A 14,391-nucleotide genomic window follows, 5' to 3' on the forward strand; every position below is an offset into this window, starting at 1 on the left:
TGCCTTCTTTTGATTAGTTCCCATGTTGAATCTGATATCCACGAGTCTCTTGGTCTTCTTATTGGGCCGAGATACTTGGCTGTATCCTGTATTATCACCTTGGCTCCTTCCCAAAGCATTTCTGGTAAGTTCTCCTCATTGGTTTCCAAAAAATCATCCAACTGAGTTGATATTTCTTCTGTGAATCCACTAGGAATTACTCTAACATCCAATCTAGTGGAATGTGACTGACCTGGAAGTTTTCAGAGTCTTAGTCTTACTTTGGCTCTTACTAGCTGAAATGAAAGACAAACATCAGAGATGTTTGTCTTTCACTGCTGGAGAACCAGGATGTGATCAATCTGGTGCCTTGACCTATCCATGTTAGATATCCAAGTATAGGTCCATCGTGGGTGTTTCTGGAAGCAGGTATTGGTAATAACTAATCTGTTAGCATTGGAAAATTCCAACAGTCCTTCACCACAGGTGTTGTGTTCACCTAGACCAAACATGCCACACTCCGGCCTAACTCTCATACTCTTTCCCACTTTTGCATTTAAGTCTCCTAAGATGTAAAATATGTCTCTTCTTGGTAGGCAGTCCAAAACAGTTTGTAAGTTTTTATAGAATTCCTCACTCTCTTCTTCAGGCCTATCTGTGTGGGGTGCATAAACTATCACAATTGATACATTGGTAGGCTGAGCCTTAAGTCTAATAGAAAGTATCCTATCATTAATGGGGTTATAACCAAGAAGGCTTCTTGCCTGAGCTGTCTTCAGTATCACAGCTACTCCATGATGTTTTGAGTCACCACCTGAGTAAATAACTAGCTTACCATCCTGTCTTTTGAAGTGACCTTCTCCATTCCATCTGGTCTCTGTAATTCCCAGGATATCAATTTCATATCTATCCATCTCTTTACAGACTACCTCAAGAGTATCCATCTGTAGATCCTGAACATTCCACATGCCTATGTAAAATTCTCTTCTAAGATTAATGTTATACCTTCTCTGTTGCTCATTCATAATATCACTGACTTTTGATGGAGACTCGAATATAATTCTCGAACAGGACCATCTGCCTAAGCCCTGAACATGGCTCTGATTATTCTGTGTAATAACCGATGCAGCATGAGATGTATTATAAGGCACAACCATATTAGTATTTTGGGAGTGAAGTCACTGCAAGAAGGAAGTGGTAGGGTTACAGAGGCCCTTTCCACATAAGATGAGATGAAATAGCAAAATAGGAAAGATTCACCCCTAGCCCTCGAATACTCTAATAGCATTGGGGGAAAGGAGCAAGAAGAAAAGAAAGAAAAAAAAAGGGGAGGGACCAGTCTACAGATAATATAACAGATGTATATTACATGAAGTAAGGCATGGTCCGGCATGAGGTTCCTCAGGTTTGCCATGCCCGTACTCACTAAAGTGAGCCCTTGAGGTAAAAGAGGTGAGAGATGGCATTGGTTGATGAAAATGGTAGAATGATAATAGTCGAGATATGAAATGAGCAATTCATGAAAGCATTTCTTCTATGTGAATGTACATTATGCAGAACTCAGGTGCAGTAGGAAGAGGGACTGATGGTGAGTAAGCAGGAAGTATATGGGGAATTTAAATTTGGTGTTAATAAGACTGTAGTACTTGATGATATGTATCACCGCATATTTTGAGAGAATATTCCAGTTCCAAAGAGTTAATGACAGCTTTGGTGTACCTTTTTAACATGAGTCTGAGTTGGACATAATGTAGAAATTTTTTAAGATGTCCATTCCTGATGTTACCTCACCCTCTGAAGATGAGCATAGACCTTCCACAAGTTATGCAACTGATAAACCATCTTGGAATGCTCTTTTGCCATTCCTAAATTTGGAGAATTTCTTGTTGATGACATTGCCTCCACTGCCACCTATGATGAATTGTCTGATTAATAAAGTAGCAGCTTTGAATTACTTTTACTCCATGTGCTTCCAGCTGATTATTTTACTGGTTAACATAATGAAGCTCCAGGTACTCATGTTGTTTCATTATTTATTATAGTACAGCACAGTACTGTATATATATATATATATACAGTCATTTTATGTTATAATTTTTACATTGTATTATATCATTATAAACAAAAAGTAAAATTAGTTAAAAATAAAAAATCTACACATATTAGCATTCAAGCATGTTTATTATTATTATTATATGACACCTCCAGGGAGTACAAGGGACTCATTTAGGAAGGGCACCTACTCTACAACTCATTGTCTCCACCAACAACTACAACGAACTGCAACTACCATCATCATCCACATCAATGCCGTCTACCGCCTACCACTGGTATTTTCACAAACATCCATGCCCAAAGTGGGATTCAAACCCGCAGCCTTTAGGCTGGAGAGTGGATGCACTAGCTGCTTGGCCAACCATTTATTATAGTACAGCACAGTACTGTATATATATATATATATACAGTCATTTTATGTTATAATTTTAATTTTTACATTGTATTATATCATTATAAACAAAAAGTAAAATTAGTTAAAAATAAAAAATCTACACATATTAGCATTCAAGCATGTTTATTATTATTATTATTATATGACACCTCCAGGGAGTACAAGGGACTCATCGAGGAAGGGCACCTACTCTACAACTCATTGTCTCCACCAACAACTACAACGAACTGCAACTATCATCATCATCCACATCAATGCCGTCTACCGCCCACCGCTGGTATTTTCACAAACATCCATGCCCAAAGTGGGATTCAAACCCGCAGCCTTTAGGCTGGAGAGTGGATGCACTAGCTGCTTGGCCAACCAGGCTGGTGTTCTGACTTACAACCTTTCCAACTTATGAAAAGATTGTCAGAATGGAATCCCATTGTAAATTGAGGATCGACTGTAATGTGAATGAGGTTTTTAATGGAATGGGGGAAGACACAGGGAGAACAGAAGGCCATCCCTGGAAATGGCATTAAGGAGGATGTGAGTAGTAGATGATTACTAATCACCTACTAGATGATTAGTAGGTTTTTTTTGCATTGAGAGTGACAGGTGATTGGATTACACTGTCTAAGCATGTGATAAGTTTGGAGATAGCAAATGCATTAAAGACACGATGTGATGAGGTATATGCATGTGATACTGGGACCTCTCATGATGGGTCTTTTGACTCTGTGGTAGTCTGATGATAATAACAATATACTATTAAATATTGGTTGTCAGTAATTCTGCTTGTGCAGCATTTACAGTTTTAATAAATTCATTTGTTTTATATGGCTAATTGGCAGAATCATTTCTTATAGATTTTTACAGAGAATCTTATTCAAATTTTCAGGCTGGATTGGTGTCTTATCATCCTGGTTTCATTCTGATCATCCCCAGCTTTGCTTATCAGCTCTTCGAGCTTTAGCTAACCTAGACAAGGATCAAGAGGCCTCCACTCTCCTAGAGGATGGCATTTTTCTTTTCCACCCTCAACACCGAACAAGGTACATTTGTTATTACTTATTCCAATGAAAGCTAATAATTTCACAAAAAATATGCATACAATTTATGACCATCATAAAAAAAGATCTGTTTTTTTTGCAGTACCATTCCCATATAGTAACATCATGGATTACTTGCATTTCCTTATAGTAATTTGTAACATGTAATTTTGTGTCAGCTTGAATTGTTTTTGCTGCTAAAAATTGCCAATTGAAACCAAAATTGAGATGACTTAACAAATTATAGTATAGATTTTGAATTTTCCTGGAGATAATCCAGGCACTTTGCTCCAGAGACTAAACATGATTTTTTTTTTTTTTATTTGGGTCTCTAATAAACAGAGTAATAGGTGATGGGGAAAAAAAAAAGAAGTGAGAAATGGACTTTTTAAAACATTCATAAATATCTGTTGGACAGAAATTTAAATCCATAGTTTGTAGCTTAGATTAGAAAACAACAATGCTGTTCTACTCAATCTGACAATAAATACCAAATAACATTAAATTCCATCCAGCCAGAATGAAGTTATTAATGTGCATCATTTTTTATTATATTACCATTGAAAATTTTCAAATTCCTAAATTAATGACCCGGCAAATTTTAATAAAGATCTCAAAGATTAAATTTCAATAAAATCCATCTGGCCAAAGCAAAAGAATGTGTTTGGATGAACAAAATTAATGTAATACATGTTGATGCATTTTGCAAAAAGTGCCTGGAAAAAAGGGCTGCAAGATTATTCATGTTTATAGTCGATGCCACATATGTGCTGCCTTGCCCTAAGCATCTGGATGCCAATACTTGATTAGTTTTACTTTTATAAGGGTAGAATTAGTCTTTTATATATACAAGGTGGTTCAAAATTCCACATACAAACTTCAAGGGGAGGTAGGGAACATCAAAATCAACCATATTCACATAGGAAAGCATGACCGGAAATGCCACCCAAAAGTGATATGTGACGCTGCTCGCCAGCGCTCCAGGTGAGCAGTTGGGGCTTCCTCATTCAAGCTTTCGACATTATACGAAGAACATGCATTGTTTTACAAACAATGAGATGGCAGACCTCCACCTCGTTTATGGGTTAGCTGACAATAATGGATGAGCCACTGTACGAATGTATTGCAAAATTTCCCAAACAGACGTGTACCACATCACTAAATGTTTGCGCATTTGCATCAGAATTTGTGTAACTATGGATCATTCAGGGATCGCAGGTATGATAATGGGCAGCCACGATCGACACGAAATCCTGCCATGGAAGAGGAGGTGTTGCATGCGATGGACAATAATCTAGAGACAAGCACACGTGCTGTTGCCTCTGCTATAGGAGTATCTCGATCCAGGGTATTGCGGCTTTGCACTCTGAGTCCTTACATCCACTTCATCTACAATGGGTCCAGTTACTGATGGCCGAAGATTATCCTCAACATGTGGAATTCGCGCAGTGGTTTCAGCAGAAAAGTGCTGTACACCCAGATTTTCCAACTTGTGTGTTTTCACAGATGAAGCTTCATTTACCTGCAAAGGAGTCTTCAATCACCACAATGCTCATGTGTGGGCCCATGAGAACCCACACGCTGTGTGATCACATGCTGCACAACAACGCTTCGCCATTAATGTATGGACAGGTATCATCGCTGATTGTTTAGTCGGCCCATACCTGTTACCACTCTGACTGGACTCCCAGAAGTATCGGATCTTTCTGGAAGAAGTTCTGCCGAATTTACTGAACAATGTTCCAATGACTGTACGTCGGGGCAGATGTGGTTCCAACACGACGGGGCTCCAGCCCATTTTGGCATTTCTGTGCATCAGTATTTGGACAGGTCCTTTGAGGCTCGATGGATTGGCCGTGGTGGACCTGTCGCATGGCCCCCACGCTCACCTGATTTATCGAGCATTAATTTCTTTCTGTGGTGAACCCTTAAAGCCATGGTGTACAAAACTCCTGTTGCCTCTGACATGGACCTCATGGCAAGAATCAATCGGCACTGCTAATATCCACAAAACTCCAGGTATTTTCGAAAATGTACGGCAGTCAACGTGTCGTCAGTGTCAGGCATACATCACTGCTAATGGTCATAACTTTGAGCACCTGATGTGAAACCATATTATGTATTCAACTACTATTGAACTGTTCAGTTAGGCCTAATAAAGTTTTTTGCACTACTTACTGCCTTGCGTTATTTCTGTATCTTTGTGTGTCTGTTAGTACCTTCCGGTGATGTTTCCGGTCATGCTTTCCTATCTGAATATTGTTGATTTTGATGTTCTCTACCTCCCCTCAAAGTTTGTACATGGAATTTTCGATCCACCCTGTGTATATATTTTAATATATACACAGGGTGGATCGAATCGGCACTGCTAATATCCACAAAACTCCAGGTATTTTCGAAAATGTACGGCAGTCAACGTGTCGTCAGTGTCAGGCATACATCACTGCTAATGGTCATAACTTTGAGCACCTGATGTGAAACCATATTATGTATTCAACTACTATTGAACTGTTCAGTTAGGCCTAATAAAGTTTTTTGCACTACTTACTGCCTTGCTTTATTTCTGTATCTTTGTGTGTCTGTTAGTACCTTCCGGTGATGTTTCCGGTCATGCTTTCCTATCTGAATATTGTTGATTTTGATGTTCTCTACCTCCCCTCAAAGTTTGTACATGGAATTTTCGATCCACCCTGTGTATATATATATATATATATTTATATATATATATATATATATATATATATATAGCTGGTAATTTCATTCTTCAGAAACGGTCTTAAATGCTATGCTTTGATTAAATTATTTAAGCAAAGGATTCATATGTAAAGCATATAAGCATATCTTGGATTTAACTTCTAAAGTATCTTAGAGAGATAGTACTGAGTTTATGCATTGTATGATTCGAGTTTCCTTACTGTTTCACTGTTTAAACCACATGATCTCCAAAAAAAATTATTAAAGAGTCCACCAACTTGATCTCACATCACTGACCTTGCGTGTCTCTTCAGAGATCAGGTAGGACATTTAAAAAGACAAAAAATACAATAAAATAACAATTGAAAATTGTGTGTGATGTAATACATAATATTCTTTGCAAAAGGAAAGTTCAGTCTGTAACTATCAGAATTCAACGACAACACATTATATTTATTATCAGTTAATAAATTATTTAACTCAATCATATGGTATATTGAGAAAGATAACTTCCCAAAACTGGGAAAATTTAAGAGAGTTATGATGATGAACAAGTGCATCATAGCTTGCTTTATACAATCTTTCTAATAAAAATTGTGTCCTGTCCAGTGAACCCATAGCTATTAGATATGGCATGACTGGCAAGACAGCTTAATGATTCTGATAAGTCAGTTATCAATCATCAACCTGGAGTTATCCTGATTCATGAGAGAGGCCACATATCCAAGGATTTCCGTAAACCCCTGAATAGCAGAGAGAGGCAGATATTTATCCTTAGGAGAGTGGCAAGAATAAATTTAGTATATAAGTTGGATGGAAGAAGACTTGAAGATTAATCGGGCATAGAAGTCTGGCAAGTTTCTTAGCCACACCTTTTATATGAGAAATGGACGCTCTAAAAATTTAATTTGAAGAAGGAATGTGATGATGGCTCAAATTATCAATAACTAGTGATAATGTTAGAATTGTAGCTATTAGTAATGAAAGTAGAAGAGAGTCATCATTGGAGTATAAGAAATGTGCATGATGCACTAAGGTTTTAATGATGTCTAACTTCTGAGATGATTGATGATGAGAAGTAGTATCAGTGTATCTCCTTTTACTGCTTCTCTTCCTATATCCTGAAAATTCATCATGCACACAACTTATGCTCCGCTGACTCTCTTCTAAAGCAGAATTCTGCTTCAATATAGGTATGTAAGCTGTCGCATTTGTAAAAAATTATAGACAGAAACTCAAACTTATGTGAAAGTGAATTTATTAGAAGTAAAATTTTTGTATAAGTATCAAAAGCATCTTAAGTACATTAACAGTGGAAGATAAAATAAAATGCAGTGAAATAATTAATTTTAAAAGCACCACTACAGACAGTCAGTAAATTCCTAATTTGAAAAAATTTAAATCAATAAAAATAAAAAAATTACCTCAAGGGCTCACTTTAGTGAGTACGGTAGTGGCGAACTCGAAGTAACTGATGCTGGACTGTGCCTTACTTCATGTAATATACATCTGTATATTATCTGTAGACTGGTCCCTACTCTTCTTTCTTTCTTGTTACTCCTCTTGCTTCTTATCCCCAAATGCTATTTAGAATAATCAAGGGCTAGGAGTGAATCCTTCCATTTTACTATTTTCTTTCATCTCACATAGAGGGAATCTGCTTCTCCTCCTAGAAGGTAGGTTCAGAGGCCTTAAGGTGGCAGCCCTACCACTGAACTCATCCTGCAAAAGGTCGGTAGCCTATTCAGGGGAAATTACATTACTTGCAAAGCTCTGAAGAAGAAAAATAGGATGGATTTAATCAGAAATGACCCGGCTAATGGGCAGGGACTTACTTCTCTTTGAAAAATTAAAAATAACTACTTGGAATGTCTGTGGAATCACACACAAAATTGACAAGCTAAACAGAGAACTAAAAAATAGAAACATTAATATAGCAGCAATAACTGAGGAAAAAAATAAAAAGAAGGATCTCAAATTCTGGAAGATTATGTTATGATCTTTGGAGTCCCAGAAGACAAATGGGCTTCATCTGGGGTTGCAATTTGGATTAATAAAAAATGGAAAAACAAAATCTCAGATTATATTTGGATATCAGACAGAATAATCAAAGTCAGAATGAATTATGAATCAAAAATTCAATATTATTGGAATTTATGTACCAGTAGATGGAAAAGAGGAAGAGACAAGAATTTTATGGAAAACTTCAAGAATGCATTGATGAAACAAATAAAAATGAAGCAACAATCTTGATAGGAGATTTCAATGCTAAAGTGGGAAGTAATCCAATAACAGGATGCATTGAATCAGAGGGAGAATCAGTAATCAAACAATGGAATTTTATTTTAAGGGACGTTTGCATATTTGACAATCTAAAAATCAGGAATACTTTCTTCAGGCATAAAAATATACATAATTACACATGGGGAGCAAGAGGAACTAAATCAATAATAGAGTACATTATTATTAACACCAAATTAAATAATAATATCAAGGATACAAGGATTTATAGATGGAGCGAAATTGATAGTGAACGCATTTAAGTTGAAAGCAGATTTGAATGCTTAAAGAGAACTACATACTCCAAAAGAAAAAAGATAAAGATTCAACAGCTAATAAACAGTTTAAAATTCACCTCCTAGAACAGGATAGTGTTAGAAACTTATAATATAAAAGCAGAATAAGAGATAAAATAAAACCAACCAATATTGAAACTGACCAGAAAAATATAAAGTAAACCATACTAAAAGCAGCAGAAGAAAGCTTAGGATACAAATCACACAATATTGAAACTGACCAGAAAAATATAAAGTAAACCATACTAAAAGCAGCAGAAGAAAGCTTAGGATACAAATCACAGAAAAACATAAAATGGCTCGAAACCTGGAATAATGAGTTAAAGGAATCAATCCTTTAAAACAGGCTTTTAAAATCTATCTGCAGAACAAAAAGTGCTGACTATATACAATATAATAAATTACAGACTCAGAAAGCTTACAAGAAGTATATACGCAGAGAAGATCGGAGTAAATATCATTAGAGCATTATATCACTGGACCACAAAGAACAGGTTTTTAAATTTTCAGGCAACTACAAACAACAGAAAATGACCAATTAAGAAATAATCTGATTTCCAAAGAGGATTGGATAGAACACTACAAAATATTGCAAAATGAAAAACATGAAATAGAAAACAATGACAAAACTCACAAAACTGAAGATATCAATATACAGGAAAGTAAATAAGAAATAGTGATGGAAGAATTAGAAAAAGAATTTAAAAAATCAAGAAATAGAGAAAAAGCCCTAGTCTAGATGGAATATGTATTGAGCTCTTTAAATATGCAGACAATAGCTTAAAAGAAAACCTACTTAAACTCTTCAATAATATCTGGAAATATCAAAAGATCCCAAAAGCATGGGAAATTGGAGTAGTAATAAATATTCACAAAAAGGTCCCATGGAATGTGGAAATTATAAAGGTATTACTCTTTTAATAACAGCATCTAAACTACATGCAAATATCTTAAAGAATAGACTAATTAAATACACAGAAAATTATTTAGAAGAAGAACAGTGTGGTTTTAGAAGAGGGAGAGGATGCACAGATGCCTCTTTTGCAATGCAACAGATCATAGAAAAAAAGAAAAGAATTTAACCTTCCCACTTTCCTTCTATTTATTGACTGTGAAAAAGCACATGATAACTTGAACAGTAATCTACTCTGGAAAATATAACAAGATGATAAAATACCTCCTCAACTAATTAAAGCAATAAAAAGTCTATAGAAGAAACAAAAATTTACAGATTGAACATTATCAGAACCTATAACCATAAATAGAGTGAGACAAGGCTGTGGTTTATTCCCAATTCTATTCAACATTTATATAAACAGAATCTTAAATGAATGGAAAACATTTAGAAATTTAGAATTTAATTATAAATTTAAATTTGTTTTCCATAAATTTAATTCAAAGATGGAATTAAATTAACAAATAATATACAGCTAAATACAATACTTTATGCAGATGATCAAGTACTGATTTCAATTCAGAAGATAAACTCCAAATTGTAACTAACCATCTAAATGAAATAGCAAAAAGATTTAAAATGAAAATCTCTAAAACAAAAGCTATGGCAATGTGTGGAAACACCATTCAAAAAGTCAAAACTAGGATTACCAATAAATAATAGAACAATTTAATGAATTCCATAGTGATTCACAATTGGAAGAAAGACTACAAATTTGCAATAGAATTAATGGCATATTTAAAAGAAATTTTGGAAAACAAATGACTAAAGAAACTCAATTAAGGTTACATAATATGACCTCTAAAACATCTTTCAAATTTGGAAGTGAAACTTGGATTCTAAAACAAAAAAATAAACAAAGATTGGAAGCAGCACAGATGAAGTTTCTAAGACCTCTCCTGGGACTCGCAAGATTAGATAAAAAGAAAATCATAGAAATATGAGAATGATTACATACAAAAAAACATCATACAAGAAATATACGAATACCAGCAAAATTGGCTACACCACATAGAAAGAACGAATAACAATAAGATTCCTAAACCAGCACTAGAATATAAACCTATAGGAAGAAGAGATGTAGACGTCCAAGATTAAGATAGAAAGATCAACATCTACAGAGCAGAAACAGGACATAAAGAAAAAAAAGTAAATTGTTCAGACAATGACAAAAAATAAAAAATAATTTTTTATAGGTTCTTTTTTTTTATTGGATTCTTTGAAAGAAAACTAAATCAAAAGTAGATTCCTTGTAAGAGTGTTATGCAAGAAGAGCTGTGAGGCCTTTCTTCACCAGCTGGACTTAAACATCTTTGGTTATCCTCTTTATAAGATAATAATCAAGAATTTACATAAGATTGATACAATAATATTTCCTATAAAGGGGATAACTGAAAGCCATCAGATCTCTTTAAGTTCATTTAGTCTAGAAAGACCTCATAATTCTCCTTGCATAACTGCTCTACAAGGAATCTACTTCACCTACAATCTTAATTTGCCTTAAAGGAGGAGAAAAACAATAAACTAATCTTTTTAGTTGCGTTAATTCTTTGTCAACCAAATGGTAGTTTATGATTTTCAGTTTTTAGAAAAGAAACATCTACTGATTGTTTATAACGATGCTACTTCTCATCGTCATCATCCCAGGCAAAAAGTTGGAACCATTAAGACCTTATTACATTGTGCTCATAATATACTTGAGAAAAAGTGGAGAAGGATTGTGGAAAGAAAGCTTGGTGAAGAACAATCTGGATTCAGGCCAAATAGATGCTATCAGGATCAGATTTCAATTTACGACAAATAGTTGAGAAATCATGGGAATATAACAAATATCAGTATTTAAGTTTTGTAGATCTGGAAAAGACATATGACAAGGTACCGAGAGAAAAGCTATTCAAAACACTACAGTTGTATGGTGTCAGTGGGACATTATATCAAGCAATACTTAGTCTTTATTTGAGTTATAAGTCAGCAGTTAGAATTGAAGAAAGTACAGGAAAATGGTTTAATGTTAAATGTGGTGTCAGAAAATAATGTGCATTATCCCTTCTGTTATTCATTATTTATTCATTATCTATATGGATCGCATTATGAAGGAAAGTGGTATTAAACCTGATATCAAAATTGGAAATGTCAATCTCAGCTCTTTACTTTATGCAGACGATGTTATACTCCTAAATAAATCTGCTACAAGTCTGCAAGATTCCCTGACTAAATTGAAAAACTGTTGTAATAGATATGGTATGAAGGTCAGCAATAACAAGACAAAGACAATGAAAATAAGCAGAAGCATTAAAAATATCAACTGCATTGTGAATGGAGCACCTGTAGAACAAGTAAAACATTTCAGCTATTAAGGCACAATTTTTAGTGAAGATGGTAAATATGGAAATAGACAACAAAATCAACAAAGCTGTGATATGGTAGGAAGTCAACTGAATAAATTTATATGGAATAAGAGAGAAATTAGTCAGAACACTAAATTAGCTGCATACAACACAGCGTTCAAGGCAATTTTAACTTATAGATCTGAGAGCTGGGTTAGAAACAAAACACTTGACCAAAGACTAGAGACCACAGATATGAGAGTCCTGAGAAAGATTAGGGACATGAACAGATGGCATCAATGGCAATATCATATTAAAAATGAGGACATTAGAAAAGAACTCGACATTGTTGGCATCCCGGAATGTGTTAGCAGAGCTAATCTTAGGTGGTATGCTCACTTAAACAGAATGGGAGAGGAAAAATTAGCAAAACAAGCATTCTCTGGCAAGTTGGCAGGAGAAAGACCCAGAGGAAGAGCAAGATAAGTAGATTGATATGGTAAAAATGCTTATAAGACAGAAATAAAAGATCTGATAATGTTGGAGTCTTGACAGGTAACTGATTGATTCAAGGAAAATATAGATAGGAAGTTAGTGGTGATGTAAGTTTTTCATGTAGTACCATCATCTTGTACACCTCTTCAGGGTACATGTCAGGAACTTGATGATGATAAGAAAAGAGTGATCATTAAGGGGGATTTTAATTATTGAAATATAGATTGAAATGAAGAGACAGCATCTGGAGACAAAGAGAATGAATATCTTGAGTTTTTGAGCAACAACTACCTCAGTCAGTATATAACAGAGTGCATAGAGATCAAGGGTCTTGGATTTGATTATCTCCTCAGAGGACTTTATTATAAGTGAGGTGTTCATTCTTCCTCTAGTTGCTCTTCCTCTCGTGGCCAGCCGTATCAGAACTTCTTTGAGAAGGGATATATGTTGAAATATAAGACTGCTGATTATGATAAACTCAGAAATCAGTTTGCAGCTATATTGTGGAATGGAGAATTGGATGGAAAGAAGATCAATGCTGCTTGAGAAATGTTCAGGACCTGTCTGGCAGAGGCAATGTCTGAATGTATTCCATTCTCAGGAGGTCAAAGAAGGTAGTTGTGGAATGGATGAATGAAGAAGTGAAGCGTGCAGCAGCAGCTCTCAGAAATCAACCTAATAAACCGTATTTATTAAGATTTGGTTGATTTCTGAGAGCTGCTGTTGCTTCTAAGAATATATTCTTAGAAGCAACAGCAGCTCTCAGAAATCAACCAGATCTTAATAAATACAGTTGCATTAAGCTTCCGAAGATTTGGGAAACACTCATCACCAGAGGTCCCACCTTACATTCCAGGCCACCTACAACCGCCCTTAGAGGGCACTCCACCTACATAGGACTTTAGTGTCACCCACGTGGTTGGGCTTAATATTGTATGATATTTGTGTTCATGTTACATTAGTTGTTTTTGTAATCCCCATTGATGTCCTAGTGACTAGGATGAAATATAGGAAGTATTAAATTCTATTTTAATCCTTTCTGAGTGTTGTAAAAAATCCATTAAGCCTCCAACATGAAGTACATCCATAAAAATGAATTCCTCTCCTACAGCACCACAAAACAATCAAACGTGATGTTGAAGAACTTCATTGCAATATTGCTCACCAGCCATAGTTCCTTTTTCTGACACTTGCAGCTTTGTGTCTCCATTAAGCATAATCATGCCAGCACCTTCGTATATATCCTTTTCAAGAACATTCTCGAAGTTTCACTTGCATGCCAGATCAACTGTTGTTTAGCAGGTACTCATGCAAAAATTTGAATGTGTACTCACTTTCTACTCGAAATTGTCAGTTATACAAATTGCCAGAAGATGATTCATCTAAATTTACGGTTGTAAACTACAGAAATAGTGTTCATCCCTAGGTTTTGGACACCAGTATATATCACCATGTGTCTTGAGGAAATATTCCAGTGAATTACCAACAGCATTAGCTTACTTCTCTAACATGAGTCTTCAGTTTCCCAAATTCCAAAAGAGAGGAAGAAGGAAAATTATTTTCCTTCATAAAGGGGGGGGGGGGGGGTTTATAAGACTAAAGCTTCAAATTACAGGCTTGTCTGTTTATCTGGAGTTGTAGTAAAAGGTGTGTTAGAAAGGCTAGTGAGGACCAGGATTCACAATTGGGTTGACAACAATAACATTCTCTTTGATGGACTGCATAGGTTTTCTAAATGAATATCATATCTTACCAACCTATAATCGGAAGCTCTGTAGCTCAGTCAGTATAGACGAAGCCTTTTGGTCGGAAAGACCCTTCAATACCTATCCAAGACGTGAGGAACCTTTGTCTGGTCTCTTTTGACTAAAAAGTGAGTTAG

At 35.4% G+C, this 14,391-nt stretch overlaps 1 protein-coding gene across 2 annotated transcripts in view; it reads left to right on the top strand.

The window, feature by feature from the left end:
- Positions 1 to 14,391, top strand: part of LOC150106396 (protein SERAC1-like) — a 281,390-nt gene that overhangs the window by 153,766 nt on the left and 113,233 nt on the right. For both annotated transcript variants that reach the window (XM_090393115.1, XM_090393116.1), the window contains one exon: positions 3,312 to 3,465. In XM_090393115.1, the coding sequence (XP_090249241.1) occupies positions 3,312 to 3,465 (154 nt within the window). The remainder of the gene's footprint in view (positions 1 to 3,311; positions 3,466 to 14,391) is intronic.

Source organism: Typopeltis vanoorti, chromosome 5 (genome assembly GCF_054136105.1).
Source record: "Typopeltis vanoorti isolate ZY-2024b chromosome 5, IOZ_Tvanoo_1.0, whole genome shotgun sequence".
NCBI lineage: Eukaryota > Metazoa > Arthropoda > Arachnida > Uropygi > Thelyphonidae > Typopeltis > Typopeltis vanoorti.